This window comes from Coregonus lavaretus (genome assembly GCF_964263955.1).
Source record: "Coregonus lavaretus genome assembly, chromosome: 10".
Classification (NCBI taxonomy): Eukaryota; Metazoa; Chordata; class Actinopteri; order Salmoniformes; family Salmonidae; genus Coregonus; species Coregonus lavaretus.
This window is the reverse complement of record NC_139997.1, coordinates 58129492-58157441: the sequence shown is the minus strand read 5'-3', so window position 1 is coordinate 58157441 and position 27950 is coordinate 58129492. Positions and strand designations below refer to the sequence as shown.

At 42.7% G+C, this 27950-nt stretch overlaps 1 protein-coding gene across 1 annotated transcript in view; it reads right to left on the bottom strand.

Annotated features, from left to right (window-relative positions):
• Nucleotides 1-27298, bottom strand: part of LOC311136158 (calcium/calmodulin-dependent protein kinase kinase 1-like) — a gene marked incomplete at its 3' end in the record, with an annotated part of 86117 nt that extends 58819 nt beyond the window's left edge. The window contains exons 1-3 of the mRNA XM_084170248.1: nt 26945-27298; nt 11823-11870; nt 5610-5663 (exon numbers count right to left, since the gene is read on the bottom strand). Coding sequence (XP_084026374.1) covers nt 5610-5663; nt 11823-11870; nt 26945-27283 — 441 coding nt within the window. The 5' untranslated portion in view covers nt 27284-27298. The remainder of the gene's footprint in view (nt 1-5609; nt 5664-11822; nt 11871-26944) is intronic.
• Between the last annotated feature and the right edge of the window lie 652 nt (nt 27299-27950).

Below are 27950 nucleotides of genomic sequence, written 5' to 3'. Positions count from 1 at the left end.
ACATGCTTTTATAAGCCCATTCATTGCTCAACAATTCTAAATGCAATCGCGTGTTAAAAACAGCTTTGGTGCACGACTAAAAAGAGCTACACATTTTTTTTCTCAACTGGTAGCCTAATTGAAGTGCACCTCCCATTCACCATTCAAGTTCAGGCAACAGGCTATGAGCGCGTCACCCATCACTTTACAATGTGAGCTGAAGGCAGTATGCATTTTGAAAACATACTTAATCGTTTTATACCTGAATGTTTAATTTCATATTATTAGGGATGTCTTACCTTGCTTCAAAGTAGCCTATACACAAAATCTGACCAACGTGGAGGCAATTATTTTATAAAGACTTCATAGGCACGTGTGAGTTTCAAGTTTGGGGGAAGCTTACAATTTATCCTACCATTTCTACCGTTCTGCGTGCCAGTTATGATTTTCATATGCACATTTTCATGGAACAGTTTCATTTCAATAATAATGTTTTCATTTCTCAAAATCATTGTCACGTGGTTAATCATAAATATCTGAATGAAAATGATAAAAATCGAAAAGTTAAAAGTCAACGGATGCAAGATCACCAGTCTCTGCCATGTGGACACATTAATACACCGTGATCCATTGGCGGCTAAAGAAATGACCGCATGGAACTCATAGCCTATAGGCCAATGCAGCAGTAGGCCTATAACTTCCATTGCTCTTTCACATCGAGGATTGGTGATTATTTGAGGGGAAGATTGTTGTAAAGATTTTTCAAATAGCTTACTGTGAGGAACTATAGTTTTAATATATTATAATTTGCAATGGATGTTAAAAGAACACTTTCCTAAATTTCCGCGCTGCAGGCCAGGTACTCCTATGCACTCCAAACAAAAGACAATGAAAACATTGTCTCAAATGATGGTTATGAAATTAACCAAAACTTCTCACAAGTGTAGCAGGTTGTGAACTCTGCAAACAATGTTTCCATTCCGAGAATGAGAACGGTAAATGACTGTAATGAATACATGCATTAACAGAAATTAATGTAACCCAATTACAGGGATTAATGGTAAATGTACTACTGATGTCATATGTAATGGGGAATTTATAAAAAAATACAGGGGCAAACAATTCACACAATGAAGCCAAAGGCACAATCCTAGTCATATCATCTCTGTCACATATGGAACTGCTATCAGGTGCGCTGTTTAGACTGGTCTTTTCCCAGCTGCGCTGTTTAGAATGGAGTTTTCCCGCGAATAGCATTTTGGCAAATGTTTGAAAATGACGTTTTATTGGCTGCTTCATTAAACAAGTTGCATGTTCTGTTAAAATGCAATACCATAATCTAAATGTGATTTCTGTCATTCTGAGCACCATGGGTGGACGCCCTAATGAGTTATGCACCCAATGCATATGGGTCCGGTCATGTTGTCGGGCGCCACATTTTCCTAACGGAAACACTCTAATAAAGAGCCTGATATGTTAAGGTAGCCAATGCTTGGTTACGATATTGTGGCTACTAAATGTGAAAGTCTTGTATAAAGAATATGTTTGGACATTATTTCAACTTAATTTCTTTATTTACAAGGAATTTATTTCATTGCTTATAACTCAATTTAAGAAATTTGGAAAAGTAATTCCAAATTAAAGTCAACTTGGAACAAGATGAAAAAAATCTGTTGTATTTACATGAAATATTTGTTTATATTTGTTATTTATTAGGTTTAACCAAAGAGGAAAAGTAAGTTGAGTGTTTAAAGAAATAGGTTGCAATTTGAAATATAGGTTTGGTAATAATCAAATAAAACAGTTGGCGTTGAATTATATATTTGGTTTCAACAAATTAGTATTTTTCAATTGAGAACTCATTTACTTGACCAGTTGAAGTAATTTTTTTAGGTTGATCCAAAGAGGATTTTTTTACAGTGTAGTGTACACTCTGAGAAAAAAAAGTGCTATCTAGAAACAAAAAGGGTTCTTTGGCTGTCCCCATAGGAGAACCCTTTGAAGAACCCCTTTTGGTTCCAGGTAGAACGCTTTTGGTTCCAGCTAGCACCCTTTTGGGTTCCATGTAGAAGAACCCTTTCCACAGAGGGTTCTACATGGAACCCAAAAGAGTTCTACCTGGAACCAAAATGGGTTTTACCTGGAACCAAAAAGGGTTCTCCTATGGGGACAGCCGCAGAAACCTTTTGGAACCCTTTTTTCTAAGAGTGTAGTCGTCCACTCATGTCCTATATGTCTTATCTGCTTTTCAAAAGGCCTGGGGTCCTGATGACTATCTCAACAGATAAAAGTAATATTCCAAAAGGGCACAAACTGCTAAGAGCCATACATCATCTCAATTCTCCACCACAGAAATAAATGATATTTTCTTGAGTTCAAGGACAATCCCTCCCTTGGTGAGGGATTTACAGAGTCTTTGTAGTGCTGACAAGTTGAGAAGCATCAGTTTGTCAGAGCAAAGTGAGGGAAGCTAGGGAAGAGAGAATAGAGAGAGGGAAGAGAAAGTCATGAATATTTAAAAGGCGTGTCAGGGGAACGCTACGCAGGCAAAACTGTGTGTCTGTCTGTGTGTCTGTCTGTCTGTGTGCGCTATGCAGGCAAAACTGCTGGCAGGAAGTGTACTACTACAGTGCCAGAGAACACAATGAGTCCATGGCAATGAGCTGACAGTGCATAGCAAATTACTTCTTCATTCACACAGATTGGCAGGTAGCTTAGTGGTTAAGAGCGTTGTGCCAGTAACCGAAAGGTCGCTGGTTCTAATCCCTGAGCCGACTAGGTGAAAAATATGTCGATGTGCCCTTGAGCAAGGCACTTAACCCTAATTGCTCCTGTAAGTCGCTCTGGATAAGAGCATCTGCTAAATGACTAAACATTTGTATTTAAATAACACTGACAGAAAATACCATCTGCTACTACAGTAGGGTTTCCAGAACTGCTGTTCTTCAGTTGAATGCACTGATTGTTAGTCACTCTGGATAAGAGTGTCTACTTGCTAAATAACTTAATTTACATTTTAAAGTAACTGTCCAGTGAAAATCTCACTTTTAAAAGTGTATATTCTGTTAACTAATACCCAAATAATGTTGTTGACTCGTCCTATAGTCTTATTTGTGGCCAAAGCATAAATGAAATAAAAAATACTTTAAAAAACCCACCATAAACTTGTATCTCAAACAGACTGTTTAAAAAATGCTTGCTATTTCCTCATATAACGTGATGTCACGTTGGGTCATTGGCAGAGCTGTTTAATTGTCATGAATATTTTTAATGACCGGTATACACCCACACCATTCTGTTGTTGGGGTACTCCCACACTATTTAAACACAGAAAAGCTGCTTTTTAACATACTTAATAAAAACATTTTGGAAGGAAAACTATTTCACTCATATTGTAATCATTTCTAAAATGTTCTACTTAATATTCATAATCTCCAGCACCACCCCAACATCAACATATGTGAAAATGGCACGTTTCTATGTTTTGTAGTAAAAAAAGATGGTGGAAGATAAGTGTTTCCAAGGTGTGCAACATGTGATTTTAACCAATTATGAGTAGGCATTGCCTACTAATTGCCTACTAATTGTCTACTAATTGGTTGATGATGTCATTGGAAACACTTATCTTCCTCTATCTTTTATACTACAAAACATAGAAACACGGCATTTTCACATATGTTGATGTTGGGGTGGTGCTGGAGATTATGAATATTAGGTTGAAACATTTTGAAATGTTCCTTTAATTATAGGCAATGGAAACACTGGACAGTTACTTTAAATTATCAAATGTAACAACCTCCTTGTTTACAGTAGTGTACTGTTCAGCTGACACTGCAGTTGAAACCATGCAGGTCCCTCTGTGCATTCCTTCCCTGTTGCATCCTCATATCCTTATTCATATCGCTTTTATCCTCCATCCATGACTTGTAAAAGGACAACAGGACATTGTATTGGCCCCCTGCCTGCTGCCTCCAGCAGACACGTTGAGGACAAACAGTGACAACCACAACCATTGCTGTAGTACATCATTGACATAGCAGTGGGGGGGTGGACCGGTTGTTAGCCATTATAATTTTTTTTACATTATGTTACAGTGCGTATCCTATCCACTACCCCATAGTCTAGGGAATAACACTGTCCCTCTCAGCCCAGTGGTCAGGGAGGTGTGTGCATGCGTCCTCCCGAACAACACACTGGAGCCCCAGAGCACCAGGGACCAGGAATACTCCTAAATATTCCCCACTGGTCTTTTTAGCAGTATGTGAAATGAGCTGCAGAGATTGGAGCCTGGTAGAGCTCGAGTCCCTCTAATACTGCCAGACCTCGACGGTACTGGACCTCTGCCAGTCACGTTGGCTGAGACAAGGTAACAGCTTTGTCAGCATTGTAATTACAGCACGGGCTGAGCGAAACACACAAACACACACACAAACACACACACACACACACACACACAAACACACACACAAACACACACAAACATACACAGAGAGAGAGAACATCAGAGATGATCTTGTAATCTGGCTAGATTGTAGATTGTTTGCACGATTATAGCATGCAAAACTGGACACCAAAATCCTCAAATGCAAAATAATCTGTTGCAAAATCAAAATATGTACTTGGCATCTCTGTTGCATGGAAGCCTTCCCCGTTGCCGTGAGAAGGTGACTGGTATTGTGCTCTGTGTGTGAAGGTTACTGGTGTGTGTGTGTGTGTGTGTGTGTGTGTGTGTGTATGGGCGGAGCTCCCACTGTGGACACAGATGCACAGATCCAATCAATACAGTGTGGAGCCAAGTCTGAATGCCAGGAAATAGAATTAAACCCTGGCAGGTGCCCATCTCCTTCTCCTCCTCTCCATCTTTCTGTCAACCATCTCCCCTAGTCTTACTCTCTCTCCGGAAGCCAGGGGCAAGCCTCTATCTCTCACTCTCCTCCCTTCTCTCTCATCCCTCTGTCCCTCTCTATCTCTCTCCCACACCTCTCTCTCTCTGCCCCCCTCTACCTCTCTCTCCCCTCCTCTCTCGCTCTCACCCCCCCTCTCTCTGTCTCTGTCCCCCCTCTACTTCTCTCTCCCCTCCTCTCTCGCTCTCACCCCCCCCTCTACCCCTCTCTCATCTCCTCTCTCGTTCTCACCCCCCCTCTCTCTCTGTCACCCTCTACCTCTCTCTCCCATTCTCACTCGCTCTCACCCCCCTCGCTCTCTCTCTCTCTGTCCCCCCGCTTTATCTCTCTCTCCAGATAAGACCAGTCTGTCTCTGTTCTGAACCATGCAGGGGAGAGGGGCTGACAAAGCTGTAATAACATGCAATTTGTCCATGCATTTACAGGCCATCTCCCTGCCAGTATGAGCACTAACATGGGGAACGGGGAACCATTTCCCTCTGACGTAATTGCTTTGCAACGACACCATTGACGTGAGCCACAAACATGCGCATGCACACACCACACACGCACACCATCTGGGGGCAACAAAGACAGTGTGCAGGCAGATCAAAAGTATTGAGTTGGGCCATTAACCTTTCAAGCCACCAACGCATTCCACTTTACAAAGAGCTGAAAATGGTTAATGGCTCATAATTGTCTCCTTTTAGAAGGAAAGAGAGAGCTACACACACACACGTCACTTACATAGTGTTTGTCGTCATCCTCATTGTAGGCCAGTTTGACCACCCCGTAGGAGCCCTGCATAGTCACAGGAGAGGAAAAAGAAAGATGTCAATAATACAACAAATGTAATCATTCAATGCAATAACATACAGTGCCAGAAAGTATTCACACCCCTTGACTTTGTCCACATTTTCTTGTGTTAAAGCCTGCATTTAAAAATTGATTACATTTAGATTTTGTGTCACTGATCTACACACAATAACCCATCATTTCAAAGTGGAATTATTTTTTAAGAAATGTTTGCAAATTAATTCAAATGAAAAGCTGAAATGTCTTGAGTAAATAAGTATTCAACCCTTTTGTTATGGCAAACCTAAATAAGTTCAGAATTAATAATGTGCTTAACAAGTCACATAATAAGTTGCGTGGACTCACTCTGTGTACAATAATAGTGTTTAGTGATTTTTAAATGACTACCCCATCTCTTTACCCCACACATACAATTATCTGTAAGGTCTCGCATTCGAGCACTGAATTTCAAGCACAGATTCAACCACAAAAACCAGGGAGGTTTTCCAATGGTTCGCAAAAAAGGCACCTATTGGTAGATGGGTAAGAAAAAGCAAACAATGAATATCCCTTTGAGCATGGTGAAGTTATTAATTACACTTTTGATGGTGTATCAATACACGCAGTCAACTCAGTTGCCAGAGAGGAAGGAAACCGCTCAGGGATTTCACCATGAGGCCAATGGTGATTTTAAAACAGTTACAGAGTTTAATGGCTGTGATAGGAGATAACTGAGGATGGATCAACAACATTGTAGTTACTCCACATAAATGACAGAGTGAAAAGAAGACATGCAACCTGTTTGCAATAAGGCACTAAAGTAATACTGCAAAAAATGGGGCAAAGAAATTCACTTTTTGTCTTGAATACAAAGCGTTATGTTTGGGGCAAATCCAACACCACACATCACTGAGTACCACTCTTTATATCTTCAAGCAAGGTGGTGGCTGCATCATGTTATGTGTATGCTTGTCATCAGCAAGGACTAGGGAGTTTTTTAGGATAAAAAGGAATAGAGCTAAGCAGAGGCAAAATCCTAGAGGAAAACTTGCTTCAGTCTGCTTCCCAACAGACACTGGGAGACAAATTCACCTTTCAGCAGGACAATTACCTAAAACACAAGGCCAAATATACACTGGAGTTGCTTACCAAGACGACATTGAATGTTTCTGTTACAGTTTTGACTTAAATTGGCTTGTAAATCTATAGCAAGAGTTGAAAAGGATCAACAACCAACTTGACAGAGATTGAAGATTTATTTTAAAGAATAATGGGCAAATATTGTACAATCCAGTTGTGCAAAGCTCTTAGAGACTTACCCAGAAAGAATCGTAGCTGTAATCTCTGCCAAAGGTGATTTTAACATGTATTGACTTAGGGGGTTGAATACTTATCTAATGAAAATATACACTACAGTTCAAAAGTTTGGGGTCACTAAGAAATGTCCTTGTTTTTGAAAGAGAAGCATTTTTTTTGTCCATTAAAATAACATCAAATTGATCAGAAATACAGTGTAGACATTGTTAATGTTGTAAATGGCTATTGTAGCTGGAAATGGCTGATGTTTAATGGAATATCTACATAGGCGTACAGAGGCCCATTATCATCAACCATCAGTCCTGTGTTCCAATGGCACATTGTGTTTGCTAATTCAAGTTTATAATTTTAAAAGGCTAATTGATCATTAGAAAACCCTTTTGCAATTATGTTAGCACAGCTGAAAAATGTTGTGCTGATTAAAGATGCTTCTTGAGACTAGTTGAGTATCTGGAGCATCAGCAATTGTGGGTTCGAAAACAGGCTCAAAATGGCCAGAAACAAATAACTTTCTTCTGAAACTCGTCAGTCTATTCTTGTTCTGAGAAAGGAAGGCTATTCCATGCGAGAAATTGCCAAGAAACTGAAGATGTCGTACAACGCTGTGTACTACTCCCTTCACAGAACAGCGCAAACTGTCTCTAACCAGAATAGAAAGAGGAGTGGGAGGCCCCGGTGCACAACTGAGCAAGAGGACAAATACATTAGTGTCTAGTTTGAGAAACAGACGCCTCACAGGTCCTCAACTGGCAGCTTCATTAAATAGTACCCGCAAAACACCAGTCTCAACGTCAACAGTGAAGAGGCGACTCCGGGATGCTGACCTTCTAGGCAGAGTTGCAAAGAAAAAGCCATATCTCAGACTGGCCAATAAAAATAAAAGATTAAGATTGGCAGTCTGAGATATGGCTTTTTTTTTGTTGCAATTCACTGTTGGGTTGCTTTGGTCTTAGTATGTTAAGAATGAATCATCTGTGAAACGGAACACATGTTAGAAATCCACCCCAATCCCATCTAGGATCAGTTTCACTTTTTAGATCATAATAATGTACAGTTGAAGTCGGAAGTTTACATACACCTTAGCCAAATACATTTAAACTCTGTTTTTCACAATTCCTGACATTTAATCCTAGTAACAATTCCCTGTCTTAGGTCATTTAGGATCACCACTTTATTTTAAGAATGTGAAATGTCAGAATAATAGTATAGAGAATGATTTATTTCAGCTTTTATTTATTCCATCACATTCCCAGTGGGTCAGAAGTTTACATACACATATTTGGTAGCATTGCCTTTAAATTGTTTAACTTGGGTCAAACATTTTGGGTAGCCTTCCACAAGCTTCCCACAAGCCTTCCCCTTTTTCCTCCAAACATAACGATGGTCATTATGGCCAAACAGTTCTATTTTGGTTTAATCAGACCAGAGGACATTTCTCCAAAAAGTTCGATCTTTGTCCCCATGTGCAGTTGCAAACCGTAGTCTGGCTTTTTTATGGCGGTTTTGGAGCAGTGGCTTCTTCCTTGCTGAGTGGCCTTTCAGGTTATGTCGATATAGGACTCGTTTTTACTGTGGATATGGATACTTTTGTACCTGTTTCCTCCAGCATCTTCACAAGGTCCTTTGCTGTTGTTCTGGGATTGATTTGCACTTTTCGCACCAAAGTACGTTCATCTCTAGGAGACAGAACGAGTATCCTTCCTGAGCGGTAACGACGGCTGCGTGGTCCCATGGTGTTTATACTTGCATACTATTGTTTGTACAGATGAACGTGGTACCTTCAGGCGTTTGGAAATTGCTCCCAAGGATAAACCAGACTTGTGGAGGTCTAAAATATTTCTTCTGAGGTCTTGGCTGACATCCCCAGGTACACCTCCAATTGACTCAAATTATGTCAATTAGCCTATCAGAACCTTCTAAAGCCATGACATCATTTTCTGGAATTTTCTAAGCTGTTTAAAGGCACAGTCAACTTGGTGTATGTAAACTTCTGACCCACTGGAATTGTGATACAGTGAATTATAAGTGAAATAATCTGTCTGTAAACAATTGTTGGAAAAATTGCTTGTGTCATGCACAAAGTAGATGTCCTAACTGACTTGCCAAAACTATAGTTTGTTAACAAGAAATGTGTGGAGTGGTTGAAAAACAAGTTTTAATGACTCCAACCTAAGTGTATGTAAACTTCTGACTTCAACTGTAAGATTATATGGACAGATTGGGACCTGATCCTAGATCAGCACTCCTACTCTGAGACGCTTTGTGTTATAAAACATTCTGTAGTGAAGTAGGATGAGGTGATTCATGGGCAAGCTATACTGTATGATTCAGATTCAGATCAAAGCAACGTGACTCATTCAGAGCCTTTCATAATATGGGAGAGAGACAGTACAGATAGCCTGGGTTATCATCCTAATGGGAAACTACCATTGGATCAGGCGGTCTACTATGATATCAAAGATCAGAGCTCTATTTGCATGTAATCTGACCATAGCACCGGTTCAAATCCAAGTGTCTGACCTAGAGTATGTGGATAACTACAAATACCTAGGTATCTGGTTAGACTGTAAACTCTCCTTCCAGACTCACATTAAGCATCTCCAATCAAAAGTTAGATCTAGAATCGGCTTCCTATTTCGCAACAAAGCCTCCTTCACTCATGCTGCCAAACATGCCCTTGTAAAACTGACTATCCTACCGATCCTTGACTTCGGCGATGTCATTTACAAAATAGCCTCCAACACTCTACTCAGCAAATTGGATGTAGTCTATCACAGTGCCATCCGTTTTGTCACCAAAGCCCCATATACTACCCACCATTGTGACCTGTACGCTCTTGTTGGCTGGCCCTCACTACATATTCGTCGCCAAACCCACTGGCTCCAGGTCATCTATAAATCACTGCTAGGCAAATCCCCGTCTTATCTTAGCTCACTGGTCACCATAGCAACACCCACCCGTAGTCTGCGCTCCAGCAGGTATATCTCACTGGTCATCCCCAAAGCCAACACCTCCTTTGGCCGCCATTCCTTCCTGTTCTCTGCTGCCAATGACTGGAACGAACTGCAAAAATCTCTGAAGCTGGAGACTCTTATCTCCCTCACTAACTTTAGGCGTCAGTTGTCAGAGCAGCTTACCGATCACTGCACCTGTACACAGCCCATTTGTAATTAGCCCATCCAACTACCTCATCCCCATATTGTTATTTATTTTGCTCATTTGCACCCCAGTATCTCTATTTGCACATCAACTTTTGCACATCTATCATTCCAGTGTTAATACGAAATTGTAACTATTTTGCACTATGGCCTATTTATTGCCTTACCTCAATAATTTTCTACATTCGCACACACTGTATATATATTTTCTGTTGTATTTTTGACTTTATGTTTTGTTTACCCCATATGTAACTCTGTGTTGTTGTTGTTTTTATCGCACTGCTTTGCTTTATCTTGGCCAGGTCGCAGTTGTAAATGAGAACTTGTTCTCAACTGGCTTACCTGGTTAAATAAAGGTGAAATAAAAATAAAATAAAAAATGCCATTTAGCAAACTTCAGGCATTAACATTTGTTGGATACATGAAAACAGAGCTCTTTGGCCATGCACACCAGTAGTGGGTTTGGCGTCGAAAATAGGAATTACATTTACATTTTACATTTTAGTCATTTAGCAGACGCTCTTATCCAGAGCATACATTTTCATACTGGAATCATGCAGAAAATAACCACACATCGACTGTAAAATATGGTGGTGGATCTTTGATATTATGGTGCTATTTTGCTTCCACTGGTCCTGGGGCCCTTGTTAAGGTTAACGGCATCATTAACTTTACCAAGTTCCAGGACATTTTAGCCAAAAACCTGGTTGCCTCTGCCATGAGGCTGAAACTTGGCTGCATGTGTATCTTCCAGCAAGACAATAACCCCAAGCACATATCAAAATTCACAAAGAAATTGTTAATTGACCACAAAATCAACATTTTGCAATGGCCATCTCAGTCTCCGGACCCATTGAAAACTTGTGGTTTGAATTGACATGGGCAGTCCATAAGCACAGACAAAGGACATCAATGATCTAGAAAGATTCTATATGGAGGATGGTCTAAGATCCCTCCCAATGTGTTCTCCAATCTCATAAAACATTTTAGAAAAAGGCTCAGTGCCGTTAACCTCAGAAGGTGAGGTATTGAAAGGTATTGAAAACAGAGGTGCCAATAATTTTGACCCCTATCTTTTTGAGAAAAAAAGTATTACTTTTTAAACAAAAGCTCTTTCTCTGAGAAATTGTATTAGTATAAAATAATATAATGTTCCAAAAATGTTTGGCATGCAATAAAGCTCAGTATTTGTATTATTAATTGTATAGTCTTTTTTGCTCATCTTTATCAAGGGTGCCAATAATTTAGTACCTGACTGTATATAGATAGAACAGCTACTACTGTAAATCTAAAAGATGGGCCTCTTGTATTGATGGCCCTCTAATGGTACAGGCCAGAGGGTCAATCTACTGGTCCTCTCTGATAGTTACATAAGTCTATCCTGATTGACAAGGCAGACAAGGGCACAGAAAGAGGCAGACATAGACAGACAGGCAGGCCAGGGATACCACCAACAGATTGATATAAGGTAATTGAACATGGGCTATTCTGCTTAGGGATAATATTGATTAGAATAGTTCATTAATTAATTAATTTTTATTTAGTGCTAATGATAGCAGACAGTATAATCAGTGTGAGACAGTTCGATACAACATAGACACAATGGTAAAGGAACATGATGTACAAATATCAGAAAGATGATTGATTAAATACAGGGTATTCTGCATTTCTGCATTAGTTCTAGGCTCACCTTTCCGATCTCACTCTTCAGCTTGTACTGGTTCAGCTGGATACAGTCCTGCAGGAGGAAGAAAAGAAAGGTACGTTTGTAAATAAGAACATATGAAAGAAGAGATAGCATGATTCATCCATCTACCATATCCACCTGAGGAGAGAAATAGAACAACATACATGAACAAAATATTCTCCACCGACTAGCTCATTTTATAGACGTTATTAGTGATGCCTATGGCCACTGAATTCTGTTTACAGTCACACATCCATTACAGTGCTGTATAAACTGATTGGAGCTCCATAGCAACCACTGATAATGCATGTAGTCAACAAGGGACAAGGCAGAGAGAGAGAGCGAGAGAGAGAGAGAAGAGAGAGAGAGAGAGAGAGAGAGAGAGAGAGAGAGAGAGAGAGAGAGAGAGAGAGAGAGAGAGAGAGAGAGGGAGAGAGAGAGAGAGAGAGAGAGAGAGACACTGTTTTGCAAGTGCAAAGAAAAACTCAAAATAACGCATGTAGAGCAGAATTGGGCCAATACCCCCTCCTTATTCGAATAGAAAAAAGAGCCATCAAATTTTACAACCATCTAAAAACAAGTGACCCCAAAACATTCCATCACACAGCTCTACTATGTCATGAGATGAAACAAGAGAAGAGTCCCCTCAGCCAGCAGGCTCAGTTCACTAACCAAAACCAACCTCATTGAGCCTCAGGACAGCTCTCAGAAAATATGGCCCAACCAAATCATCACAAAGCAAAAATAAAAATATATCACCTATTGGAAAGACACCACAAAAAATCAAAGTAAACTTCAATGCTATTTGGCTCTAAACAGACAGTACATGGTGGCAGACTATCTGACCACTGTGACTGATAGAAAACTGAGGAAAACAATGACTAGGTACAGACTCAGTGAGCACAGTCTGGCTATAGAGACGGGTCGTCACAGGCAAACCTGGCTGCCCAGAGAGGACAGGCTGTGCTCACTCTGCCTCCGGGGAGAGGTAGAGACAGAGCTGCATTTCCTCCTACACTGTGAAAAATACTCAGACCTAAGAGAATCTTTCTTTCCCAAAATTATCATTCCGTACAAAGAATTTGAAACTATAAAAGAGGAAGAAAAAATCCAATATTTATTGGATGAAAAGCCAAAATGTGCAATTTTGGCAGCCAAATATGTGTCCTCCTGCCACAACCTGAGGGACAGCCAGTGAAAAGTGTAATGTAATGTCAATAATATTTCCTGTTTTGTTTTGGCTTTCATACCATGTAATTTTTGTCTTCTCAGTCATGTTGAGATTGGTCGACTACTATTGCTTTAATGTATTGTTATTCTCATTAATATTGTTGTTGTAGTTGCTGTTAATGGTAATCCCATTTCCACTACTACTATTATTATTATTGCTGTTGGTCCCGCCATTTTTGTTATATCTATACTTTGACAATGTAAGTAATTTTACTTGCCATGTCAATAAAGTCTATTGAATTGAATTGAATTGAATTGAATTGAGAGAGAGAGAGAGAGAGAGAGAGAGAGAGAGAGAGAGAGAGAGAGAGAGAGAGAGAGAGAGAGAGAGAGAGAGAGAGAGAGAGAGAGAGAGAGACATTTTAAGATCCCTTTTATAGAGCACCACAGTATGAGTCATACTTGCGGTCAAACAGGGAAATGGTTCCAATAATTTTTCCACCTTTCATTTTTCCCATAGGGAATTTTAGAAACGCTTAAAATAAGGGCTGTGTTTCGTGTAGGCTTACCCTGACGTGACGTTTTGAAAACCGTGTAAATCTCTCTAGGACATGGTGACTTATATCAATATATTTGCCTGTATTTACCCCCAACAAATGAAATGCTAATTAGCTGTTAATGTGGCTATCATAAAGAACTACAAATGCCATGATGACCTGGACGAGACTGCCGAATCGAGGCAAAGGTAAGAATCTCTGGATTAACTATCTAATATTAGCTAAATGTAGTAATGAATAAATTGGCTACATTTCTTTAAATGGACAATTCTGTGAACTGTCTCGTGCAAGTGGCGCCGGAGGAGATGGTTACGGGCTCCTAACCTATTGTTCTATTGTGTGTGGTTTTTCGTGTTATTTGTAACTTATTTTGTACATAAAGTTTCTGCCACCGTCTCTTATGACCGAAAGGTGCTTCTGGATATCAGGACAGCGATTACTCACCTCGTACTGGACAAAGATTTTTTCTTTAACGAGTCAGACGCGAAGGATTTTCTTCAGGCACCCAACAAGGCCAAAATCCCTGTAATTCGCATGAGAAAGAGACGGAGATATCGGGCACGTAGGTCGGGGTGCCTTGTAAGGATCCGACGGAGAGTGCATAATCTGCCTCTACCATCAGTCCTATTAGCCAACGTACAACCATTGGATAACAAAATAGACTAACTAAGATCACGGATATCCTACCAACAGGACATTAAGAACTGTCATATCTTATGTTTCACAGAGTAGTGACTGAACGACGACATGGATAACATACAGCTGGCGGGATATACGCTGCATCGGCAAGATAGAACAGCTGCCTCCGGTAAGACAAGGGGTGGCGGTTTGTGTATATTTGTAAACAACAGTTGGTGCACAAAATCTAATATTACGGAAGTCTCGAGGTTTGCTCGCCTGAGGTAGAGTATCTCATGATAAGCTGTCGACAACACTATTTACCAAGAGAGTTTTCATCTATATTTTTCATAGCTGTCTATTTACCACCACAAACCGATGCTGGCACTAAGACTGCACTCAATTAGCTGTATACGACCATAAGCAAACAGGAAAACGTCATCCAGAGGCGGCGCTCCTAGTGGTCGGGGACTTTAATGCAGGGAAACTTAAATACGCTCTACCTAATTTCTACCAGCATGTTAAATGTGCAACCAGAGGGAAAAAAAACTCTAGACCACCTTTACTCCACACACAGAGACGCATACAAAGCTCTCCCTCGCCCTCCATTTCGGAAATCTGACCATAACTCTATCCTCCTGATTCCTGCTTACAAGCAAAAACTAAAGCAGGAAGCACCAGTGGCTCGTCAATAAAGAAGTGGTCAGATGAAGCAGATGCGAACCATCAAACAGGCAAAGCGTCAATACAGGACTAAGATTGAATCGTACAACACCGGCTCTGACGCTCGTCGGATGTGGCAGGGCGTGCAAATGATTACAGACTACAAAGGGAAGCACAGCCGCGAACTGCCCAGTGACAGGAGCCTACCAGACGAGCTAAATTACTTCTATGCTCGCTTCGAGGCAAGCAATACTGAAGCATGCATGAGAGCATCAGCTGTTCCAGATGACTGTGTGATCACGCTCTCCGTAGCCGATGTCAGCAAGACCTTTAAACAGGCCTTGGTTTCTCAAATGACTGCCTCGCCTAGTTCACCAACTACTTCTCAGATAGAGTTCAATGTGTCAAATCGGAGGGCCTGTTGTCTGGACCTATGGCAGTCTCTATGGGGGTGCCACAGGGTTCAATTCTTGGGCCGACTCTTTTCTCCGTGTATATCAATGATGTCGCTCTTGCTGCTGGTGACTCTCAGATCCACCTCTACGCAGACGACACCATTTTGTATACATCTGGCCCTTCATTGGACACTGTGTTAACAAACCGCCAAACGAGCTTCAATGCCATACAACACTCCTCCAGTAGCCTCCAACTGCTCTTAAACACTAGTAAAACTAAATGCATGCTGGCACCCGCCCACCCGACTAGAATCACTACTCTCGACGGGTCTGACCTAGAGTATGTGGACAACTACAAATACCTAGGTGTCTGGTTAGACTGTAAACTCTCCTTCCAGACTCACATTAAGAAACTCCAATCCAAAGTTAAATCTAGAATCGGCTTCCTATTTTGCAACAAAGCCTCCTTCACTCATGCTGCCAAACATGCCCTCGTAAAACTGACTATCCTACCGATCCTTGACTTCGCCGATGTCATTTACAAAATAGCCTCCAACACTCTACTCAGCAAATTGTATGTTGTCTATCACAGTGCCATCCGTTTTGTCACCAAAGCCCCATATACTACCCACCACTGTGACCTATACGCTCTTGTTGGCTGGCCCTCACTACATATTCGTCGCCAAACCCACTGGCTCCAGGCCATCTATAAATCACTGCTAGGCAAATCCCTGCCTTATCTTAGCTCATTGGTCACCATAGCAACACCCACCCGTAGTATGCGCTCCAGCAGGTATATCTCACTGGTCATCCCCAAAGCCAACACCTCCTTTGGCCCCCATTCCTTCCCGTTATCTGCTGCCAATGACTGGAACGAATTGCAAAAATCTCTGAAGCTGGAGACTCTTATCTCCCTCACTAACTTTAAGCCTCAGTTGTCAGAGCACCTTACCGATCACTGCACCTGTACACAGCCCATCTGAAATTAGCCCACCCAACTACCTCATCCCGATATTGTTATTTATTTTGCTCATTTGCACCCCAGTATCTCTATTTGCACATCATCTCTTGCACATCTATCATTCCAGTGTTAATACTAATTGTAATTATTTTGCACTATAGCCTATTTATTGCCTTACCTCCATAACTTGCTACATTTGCACACACTGTATATATATTTTCTGTTGTATTTTTGACTTTATGTTTTGTTTTACCCCATATGTAACTCTGTGTTGTTGTTTTTATCGCACTGCTTTGCTTTATCTTGGCCAGGTCGCAGTTGTAAATGAGAACTTGTTCTCAACTGGCTTACCTGGTTAAATAAAGGTGAAAAAATAAATAAAATATAAATAAAAAGGTCAACATTCACAAGGCCGCAGGGCCAGACGGATTGTGTGCTCCGAGCATGCGCTGACCAACTGGCAAGTGTCTTCACTGACATTTTCAACCTGTCCCTGACTGAGTCTGTAATACCATGTTTCAAGCAGACCACCATAGTCCCTGTGCCCAAGAATACTAAGGTAACATGCCTAAATGAATTCCGACCCGTAGCACTTACGTCTGTAGCCATGAAGTGCTTTGAAAGGCTGGTCATGGCTCACATCAACACCATTATCCCAGAAACCATAGACCCACTCCAATTTGCATACTTCCCCAACAGATGATGCAATCTCTATTGTACTCCACACTGCCCTTTCCTACCTGGACAAAAGGAACACCTACGTGAGAATGCTATTCATTGACTACAGCTCAGCGTTCAACACCATAGTGCCGTCAAAGCTCATTACTAAGCTAAGGACCCTGGGACTAAACACCTCCCTCTGCAACTGGATCCTGGACTTCCTGACGGGCCGCCCCCAGGTGGTAAGGGTAGGTAACAACACATCTGCCATGCTGATCCTCAACATGGGGGCCCCTCAGGGGTGCGTGCTCAGTCCCCTCCTGTACTCCCTGTTCACCCATGACTGCATGGCCAGGCACAACTCCAACATCATAATTAAGTTTGCTGATGACACAACAGTGGTAGGCCTGATCACCGACAATGATGAGACAGCCTATAGGGAGGAGGCAGAGACCTGGCCGTGTGGTGCCAGGATAACAACCTCCCCCTCAACGTGATCAAGACAAAGGAGATGATTGTGGACTACAGGAAAAATAAGAGGACCGAGCATGCCCTCATTCTCATCGACGGGGCTGTAGTGGAGCAGGTTGAGAGTTTCAAGTTCCTTGGTGTCCACATCACCAACAAACTATCATGGTCCAAACACACCAAGACAGTCGTGAAGAGGGCACGACAAAGCCTATTCTCCCTCAGGAGACTGAAAAGATTTGGCATGGGTCCTCAGATCCTCAAAACGGTATACAGCTGCACCATCGAGGGCATCCTGACTGGTATGGCAACTACTCGGCCTCCGACCGCAAGGCACTACAGAGGGTAGTGCGTACGGCCCAGTACATCACTGGGGCCAAGCTTCCTGCCATCCAGGACCTCTATACCAGGCGGTGTCAGAGGAAGGCCCTAAAAATTGTCAAAGACTCCAGCCACCCTAGTCATAGACTGTTCTCTCTGCTATCACATGGCAAGCGGTACCGGAGCACCAAGTCTAGGTCCAAAAGGCTTCTTAACAGCTTCTACCCCCAAGCCATAAGACTCCTGAACAGCTAATCAAATGGCTACCCGGACTAGCCCACTATTCGGCGCATGTGACAATTTTTATTTTATTTGATTTAAAGTGTTAAATTGACACAATAAATGTTAGCAAATTTGTCAGCTAGAGATGACGTGCAGGAGCTTGCAGGGATTTGTAGTTTTGCATGATGTCTACTTTGATGCTAATTAGCATTTTAGAATCTGAGAGTAAATAGAGACAGAAATATTGATAAAAGTCACCTTGTCCGAGAAAGATTTACATGGTTATCAAAACGCCACACCAGGGTAAGCCTACACAAAACACAGTCCTTATTTTAAGTGTTTCTAAAATCCCCTATGGGAAAAATGAATGGTGGAAAAACGATTTCCCTGTTTGACCGCTAGGTTTTATGGGTATTATGACACCTCCAGTGTGGGGTTCTATAGGGTCAAGACCCAACAGTACATCAACAACATAAGAGGAGAGAGAGCATGAGTGAAGGAGAGAGAGAGAGAGAGGGAGAGAGAGAGAGAGAGAGCGCAGAGAGAGAAAGAGAGATGGACAGACAGAGGAAAATGTAAATAATGAGAAAGGTGTAGATTTAAACTGGGTGCTGTTGCTCTGTCGGGTCGATCGATAGAGAGAGAGAAAGAGAGAGAGAGAGAACATTGAGTGATTGAGTGGAGTTCCCTCATTACGGTGAGAAAGCTGTGGCTTAGGCTTGGAACTGGTGCTCTGCACTGCTCTGCACTGAAGCTGTGAGCATGTTTACAGACTGACTGGGGCTGAAACTAAGCCCTGGATACAGTCAATCAATGAATCAAATGTATTTTATAAAGCCCCTTTTACATTACCAGTTGTCACAAAGTGCTTAACAGATACCCAACCTAAACCCCAAAAGAGAGCAAGCAATGCAGAGGCAGAAGAGCACAGTGGCTAGAAAAAACTCCCTAGAAGGCAGGAACCTAGGAAGAAACCTAGAGAGGAGCCAACTACTGTACACAACAGGCCACAGACACACAGGGGGAGAGGGGAGTGTTCTACTGTATAACGGGGGAGGTAGTGTAGCACAGGACAGAGGGTGAGGGGAGTGTAGAACTGTACAGTACAGTGCCACTGCATAGGGAGAGCCAGAGAGGGTGTGAGTCGAGGGTAGTCCTACAAGAGGTATGAAGACACAAACACACAGTGAGACACAGAGTGTAAGGGATGCTACTGTATATGGAGTGAGACGCAGGAGGTGAGAGTGCGTGAGTGTGAGCGAGAGAGAGAGGGACAGAGAGGGAGAGATAAAGACAAGAAAAACCGGACACTGTTGTTATTCCATTGTGCCAGGTCCAGCGATTGTTGGCACAGTGAGCTCTGCACTGCTGTAAATACTGTATCTGAGCTGGGCCATGCTGAAGGCCTTAAATCATCACACAAACGCACGCACGCACGCGTGCAAATGCACACACACACACACACACACACACACACAATGACTCAAGACATCTCAATAAATCACCCAGGTCTTCATAAATCACAATGTCTTACTCCATCACCTCTTCATCACCAGAGTGGCCCTGTCCCCTCCCTACATTCTTACAAAAAAGGGTTCCAAAAGGGTTCTTGGCGGAGGGATAGGGTTCTACCTATAACCGTTTTGAGCTGAAGAACCCTTTTTGGAAGACAACGGTTCTTTGTAAGGCAAAGGGTTCTACCTAGAACCTTTAACTTGCTAATAAATGTTTTTTGGAAGAAAGTGTTATTTGAGGATACTTCGGAAGGCAAGAAGGTTTTTTTGGAAGACAAGTAGGGTTCTATATCATATATTTCCAGCATGCTCTATTGCAGGGTGATTTTCAGAATTGTTAGTTTTAATGTGTTTTTGCATGTACATTGATTGGTTGATTAATTAATTTGATGCTACACAAACATAAATAACAAAAATATATATATTATTGCACCCATTACTGAGATAGTTGTTCCAGTTTAGATCATTGAGGTTGTCTCAGTATTCAATCTTCTGAATGCAGGTTGTGGGTGATAAAAAAGTCCACTTATATCCTAACTCTGGCTGGATTCCAATAGGAATTACACACCACTTTGCAAGCCAGCACAATGTGACTTGCAGGCCTGACGTGGCCTGTAAACCAGGGGTTTCCTAACACCACTGCGTAAGGGTATAACTAGACCCTCAACGAAAGGCCTTATGATATACACTCAGTGGCCAGTTTATTAGGTACACCACCCCGTTCACGAAAATGGTAAACTCCTACAGACAGTGAGTCATGTGGCCATGGCTTGATATACAAAGCAGGCAGACAGGCATCGAGGCATTTAGTTAGTGTTCGATTGAACGTTAGAATGGGAAGAACGACTGACCTAAGCGACATTGAGTTTTGTATGATCGTCGGTGCCAGGTGCGCCAATTCAAGTATCTCAGAAACAGTCGGCCTCCTGGGCTTTTCACGCACGACAGTGTCTAGGGTTTACCGAGAATGGTGCAACAAACAAAAAACATCCATTCAGTGGCAGTCCAGTCGGCGAAAACTGCTTGTTAATGAGAGGTCGAAGGATAATGGCAAGAATCGTGCAAGCTAACAGGCGAGCCACAAACAGGCAAATAACGGCGCAGTACAACAGTGGTGTGCAGAACGCCATCTCGGAACGCACAATTTGTCGGTCCTTGTCACGGATGGGCTATTGCAGCAATGACCCAGAAAGCCATTCCTCCCTCCCCTCCCTCCCTCCCTCCCTCCCTCCCTCCCTCCCTCCCTCCCTCCCTCCCTCCCTCCCTTTGGCAACCTAACCGTCTCTTTCTTTTCCTTAGTTTACATAGCATGGAGATGGAGAAGAGTATAAACTACACCTCCATTTTGGTTCTGTCCCTCACCTCGAAGTGGCCCTGTAGGAGAGAGTGATCAATAGTTTCTTCCAACCCCTCAGTGAGCGCAGAGACACACACACCTGAGTGCACTGCTGGAGACTGGTGGCCTGCTGAGATAGACATTAGTCAACCCTGACTGAGTATCGGGTGACGAGCCAATTAATAGAGGAGGGAGATTTATTGGTGTGACAACGCTACGCTAGAAAAAAGCTCATGCTTTTTCTGCGAAGTGGGAAGGCGATGCTGTAACTGTGGTTGGGAAGTAAGGAGAGAGTGTGGGGAGAGAGAGAGACAAGAGACGAGAGAGAGAGAGAGAGAGAGAGAGAGAGAGAGAGAGAGAGAGAGAGAGAGAGAGAAAAGGGAGAGATTCTACAGGAACATAAAAAATTAGACAAAGGATATGTAATGCTATTGTGGATGTGGTTGTAATCATGTTTCTGTGTGCTGTGTTTTGTCGATACTGTTGAAGTATCTCTGCATTGTTTGTTTCAGGTGTTTCTCTACAGATTACTGTGCTTAATCCTCGGTTTAAAAACAAGAGACTGAAATTAAAGCCACATAAATTATACTCATGGTGGAGAGAGAGGGGGGGGGGGGGGGGGGAGATGGAGATGGAGGGAGTAGCAGGGTGAAAAATAGAGCAAGAAGGTACGGAAGGAGAAAGAAAGAGAGAGGCGAAGCATAGTGACTGAGAGAGAAAGAGACAGACAGAGACTGAAAGAAACATTGAAAAATACTCCACCACTTAATAATAGAGGAAAACCATGTTCTCTCCATGCCATTATACTGTAGGTCAGGGGTAGCAACTAGACTCAGCCGCGGGCCGATTGTTGTCGGAGCGGATGGTCGGGGGGCCGGAACATAATTATAATAATTTGTACACTGCAAATTGAAATTTGAAAATAACAATAATTTCATAGCTTGATTACATTGAGACATGATCACATACACTCAGTGTATGTCTCTTATTTTATTCGTGGGAATAATTGGTGAACACATATTTTTGTATTTTTCTTTACCCCAATTTTGTGATATCCAATTGGTAGTTACAGTCTTGTCCCATCGCTGCAACTCCCGTACAAACTCGGGACACGCGAAGGTTGAGAGCAATGCGTCCTCCGAAACACGAACCCGCAATGCTTTTTGACACACTGCTCGCTTAACCAGGAAGCAAGCCGCACCAATGTGTCGGAGGAAACACCGTACAGTCAGCGTGCATGCACCCGGCCCGCCACAAGGAGTCGCTAGAGCGCGATGGGACAAGGACATACCAGCTGGCCAAACGCTGGGCCAATTGCCGCTTCTTGGGTCTCCCGGTCGTGCCCGGCTGCGACACAGCCTGGGATCTAACCCGGGTCTGTAGTGACGCCTCTAGCACTGCGATGCAGTGCCTCAGACCGCTGCGCCACTCGGGAGGCACGGTGAACACATTTATTGCTGAATTCCTGGTGATTTTTGTATTTTTTTGCCAAAAACAATCACTCGCGGGACGGTTTGCGGTTTGGTAAAAAAATACTAAAATCAGCAGGAATTCAGCAGAAAACTTGTTTCGTTTAGGAAATCTGTTCACCAAGTATTCCCACAAATGGATGTCCACCTGTTGCCGACCCCTGCCGTAGGTCATCCATTGTGAGTGAGGTCAGAAGCATTTCTTGGTTCCCTGTCAATCAGCACCGCTACAGCCTGAATGATGCTAATCTCTGCATACCTCCACAGAATGCACAGCATGAACAACCTGGATGCATCCCAAATGGCACCCTATTCCCCATAAGGCTCTGGTCAAAAGGAGTGCACTATACAGGGAATAGGGTGCCATTTGGAACGCGTCCTAAGCCTGGATTTTGCTAACCTCTGTGTGTCCCAAATTACACCCTACTCCCTATACAGTGCACTACTTTTGACCAGAATCCTATGGGTCCCGGTCAAAAGTAGGGCTCTAGGGAATAAGGTGCCATTTGAGACACAGCCCATGTCATTGACAAACTGACAGCCAGAGCTAGACAGAACCCTTAAACTACTCATTCCCACATTTGTATTTCTGAACATTCTCCATGTGTCAGTCAGAGTAGCTTGCACGTCATAGCGAAGTAGGACACACTCATCTCCCTACCTGACAGTTATACTACCTGAACTGAATAGAAAAAGAGGAAAACCAACCTTTCATTAAAAAGATGTACAACACATTTGGTATAATGGTTGTGATATAACAGAGAGTTTTTCTGCACAAAAATAAGTACACAAGGGTTGTGCAGACAAAACCTTTATGACAAAAACATACGTTGTTTCACAACGATTGTGACAGTCGTTTTACATCAGTTGTGCAACCTGATTGTGTACAGGGCCTTAAATGTTAGAAATAGTCTATATACTACACGGTTTATTCCCTTCCCATTCCAGTAAACCAACTCCTGAGCCTCTCTATACACAGAACATCATGTCACTGTGAGTGTTTATCAGGGGGCAGGTATACAGGAGGATGTGTCACACACAAGGTAAAGCGGCTAACAGTCATGATCCCTTCTCCTGCTCTCTCTGTCCGCCCCTAGGATGTCATTATCAGCACGCACGCACAAACCACACACACACACACACACACCACACACCCCACACACACACACCACACACCCCACACACACACACACACACAGGTACACCCGACTCGCTCAAACACACACGGGTGACTTGATTGTACCTACATGTAAGTGAGTGAATCAGGTAACTGCTGAGCTCACCGATGTGACCAATCAACCACATATTCTTTATGTAATTACCCTAGTTCTAAAAGAACACTTAACCATGATGTGAAGACTGATGTACATTTACATTTACATTTACATCATTTAGCAGACGCTCTTATCCAGAGCGACTTACAAATTTGTACTCTGACATTCACTAATTCTCCAAAGATACATTTTAATGGGAAAAATGACAGAAAGTCTGAATTGAATGCATGAAAAATATATATCTACCAGTAATACACAATTCCCCACAGTATTGCAATTGGATCCACTTGGTATTAACTATTAGGTATATGACTTGGATTCCAGTTATTGAGGAGAGTATAGTCGAATATTAACTGAAGTAGTGAAGATTAAGTGAAGTAAGTCTTGGTCTGCATCCAAAATGGCACCATATTCCCTATTACTAACACACTAAAATGACATGCACAGCACAATTATTTAAACTGACACACAGAGAGCAAAACCTCTTCTCAAGTCTCCAAAAGTCTAAACACATTTTCTGCTTTACACACATTTTGCAATTCAAAATGGCACTTTTTAAATGCACTGCACACGGTTCTCTGCATAAGACACAACAATCTGACATAAAGTCACATGTTTGCCATTTCAAAACACTGCCATTCAAAATGACACTACATGAGCTAATTGGCCAATACATGTGCCACCTGGCCAAACACCTCAATGGTTAATTGTTACCACTTCAATCAGAAAGTAAGCACTATGAAAAGACCACAGGTGAGCACCTTTTGTTTTACAACAACAATGGAAGACTTTGCAGAGAGAGGAAGAGGAAGAGGAAGAGGGAGGGGGAGAATGAGAGGGGGAGGAAGAGTGAGAGGTAGGGGTAGAGCTAGTAGAGGAGTTCATGGACAAAGAAGACAACAACTTTCAAATGAAATCAGAGCAACCTTAGTTGATCATGTCATCAACCATGGGCTGACAATGCGAGAGGCTGGACAGAGAGTGCAGCCCAACTTGAGCCGTTTTACTGTTGCCTGTGTCATCTGGACATTTAGACTGGAGTACAGGTATGTAACCAAAATGTATTTCACACTATGTAGTACACCCCATGTCATAGTGTATCAGTTGGGTGACACCTGTTTACTTCATGAATGGCTGATGTCTACATGTTTCCTGTACAATTTACTCTACTGTGGGGGAAATATCTTTAGGCTGCATTGTCCAAGCCCTATATTTTAGTTTTTTAGTTTTTCTAAAGGACTGAGAGACGCAACCATGGTGGAGGAAGGGGCCAAATGTTCACCGGGGTACAGGAAGCTGCCATTGTAAACTTGGTTTTGGAAAATAATGAAATCAGATTACGAGAAATTCAAAGCCACATCATCCAAGACAACACCATGTTCAACAACATTCAACGAGTCAGTCTGTCCACATTGGCTCGCATTCTCAAGCGAAACCAAATCAGAATGAAACAACTTTATAAGGCGCCGTTTGAGAGAAACTCTCAAAGAAACAAAAGGTCAGACGAGCATATGTGGATGTAAGTACAATATTGACTGCAGTACACTACACGCAACATTGTTTCCTAGTGTACTGGATAACACCATATTAACTGCTTTTGTTCTTTGTTTTCAGGGAGTACTGGAAATGGATGCTCATGCAATCCCACATGAGTTCATCTTTATAGATGAGGCTAGGTTCAACCTAGCAAAGACCAGAAGAAGGGGGAGAAACGTCATTGGCCACAGAGCCATTATAGATGTTCCTGGCCAACGTGGTGGGAACATCACAATGTGCGCTGCCATCTCCAATACGCATGGTGTCCTCCACCGTCATGCCAACCTTGGACTATCCAACCCATATTCTCACATTTCTGGACAGACTCCACAACATTCTCATACCACCAGAGCGTATGAATGATGCAGACCATCAAAGAACCCGGTACGTTGTAGTATGGGACAACGTGAGCTTTCATCGTGCAGCCCCAGTCCAAAACTGGTTTGCTGACCACCCACCATTTCTCGTGCAATACCTCCCACCATACTCACAATTTCTGAACCCCACAGAAGAGTTATTTTCGGCATGGCGGTGGAAGGTATACGACTGGCAGCCCTTTGTGCGCATGCCTCTTGTGCAGGCTATGGAAGAGGCATGTGATGAGATTGATGTGGGTGCGATTCAGGGATGGATAAGGCTCTCAAGGCGCTTCTTCCCTCGATGTCTGGCAAGGGAAGATATTGCCTGTGATGTGGACGAGGCGTTGTGGCCAGACCCAGCTGTGCGGCAAGATGCTGCCTAATTATTTTTCTTGCCTCTTTTTTTTGTTTCTATATATTTTTTCTGCACATTTTCTTTTTCAGTTTACTGTTTTTTGTGAGCATATTTTTGTTCAGTCCAATGTAAATATATCTGCTGTGCATTTGTTGCACTGACTTGTTTGGTGAAAAATAAAAATAAAAATATGTCTGTGCATGTGAACAATCTGAAGAATTTTCTACAATTTGAACTATTTTAGTATTATGGCAAAGCATACCAGAGATGAGAGTGCTTTTCATTATGCCCAACAGTGTGTAGTTGGTTAGACAAAAATCTGGTAATATGAATGAAGTGTGTGCCATTTCGTGCAAACGTTTGATTTTGATAATGCTATATGTAGTTTTGGTTGCAGTGCTTCATTTTGCAGGATATATGAGGTATTTTGCAGTTTGGGTGTGTGGTTTTGTGAATTGTGTTAAGTATTTTGATAAAACCAGCCTAGTTTGCAAAATTGTGTTTTAGCAATTGGGATAAACTGTAAGGGGACTACTTTTGACAAGGGCTCTAGGAAATAGGGTGCCATTTCGTACGCACTCTTGGAGATGGACTATTTTCTAGTGCTCTCTCAGATGAGACCAGATGGTAATCCAGCTAGAGGCAGAATATTCAAGATGTAGATTACAGCTTTCATGTCAAATCCCACAACTGTCACCGAGCATAGCAGTGATTCACTCAGAGCACACACGTAGGCTACACGCACCGAACACACACAGACACACACACAAATGCTGTTAAGACTTAAGCTCTCAGAGAGAGAAATCTCCTGACCTGACCCCTCTGTCTGACTGACCGCTCAGTGGCACATCACACACAGGACATTCCCTTTCTATCTAATACAGAAACAGATTGCATTACAAAGCACGAGTCACAATTGCACGACGGACCATACAATCCTACTCATTCAATGACAGAGACCCCTGGTCACAACACACACAGCTAAAACACTCATGCCAACCATGACTGCACGGTCCTCAACATTTTGTATTTTATTCATCCTTTATTTAAACCCAGATTAACCCGAACCTCTTGATATTCTGCCAGATGCTCTACCACTTAACTATGCCTCCAAACCCCATTATAAACCTAACGGTTAGCCCTCTCAATTCAACTCAATTTATTCCAGAGAAGCAATATTAATATTTATTGGATTGAATTGAATTTCTCTCTCTCTCCCGGTGTAGGTGCAGAGTCAGTTCCCTCACCTCGGCGTCTGAGATGGAGACCCGTTTGGACTCCACGGTGGGTCTGCGTACCACACGGGGGGAGACGTGAGCCCCCCCTGACCTCCCAGACGGGTACGTCCCCCGCTCCTGTAGCGACAGCTTCCTCCCTGAGAGGTGTGGCCGCGGAGGAGGGCCACTCTTAGCTCCGCCCTGCTGAGCCCCATTCCTCATGCTATTGGCCGGTGAGCCGCCCGTCTCGGCGGTCGTCACAGTCACGGTGGCCATCATGGCGGTGAGATCACTGTGGTCAGGGGTCATTGGGTCGGGGTCAGGGCTGATGTCGTCCCTTCTGCAGCCCGGGTCGGTACTCATCGCCATCACTGGATGCAGGGATGGGGGTAGCGCAGGACGAAGAGGAGGACGGGAGGAGGGAGGCGGGATGGACCCACCAGCATCAATGTGGTGTGGGCCTGGTCCAGCCTGGGGGAGCACGCACTGGGGTCTCACTGGAGCTGCAGGGAACCGAGAGAGGCGAGAGCTATGAGTTCATTTAGAAGAGAAAATGATTGAGAGAATTGATATTTCCATTTCACATTTCTTTATCCGAGAAGTCCCATTGAGGTCAGGAGACCTCTTTTACAAGGAAGAGCTGGCCAAGGTGGCAGCTCAATAAAAACCCATAGATCAAACACACTACTATGGTATGGATATCATATGATATGGATATTGATATTGTATTATGTTCCATGATAAACAGGTAGCGATAACAACCAGACCAATGTAATCTATCCAAGAACATGTATCACAATATACTGTGTAGATTGATTGAGTCAAGTTCACACATCTAAAAGGTATAGGCAGTTTATGACATTGTGCTATGAGGACAGCCCAGGTAAATAGCTACTGTATAACAATGTTTTGTCATCCAGACACCTCAGAGCCCCCCTTCTATCTCTCCCTCTCTCTCAGTGAGAAGCTGATTGTTCCAGCAGGGGCCAGCCAGCAGATGAAGTCGTCCAGGCGTGTGTGTGTGCCGTGTGCGGTG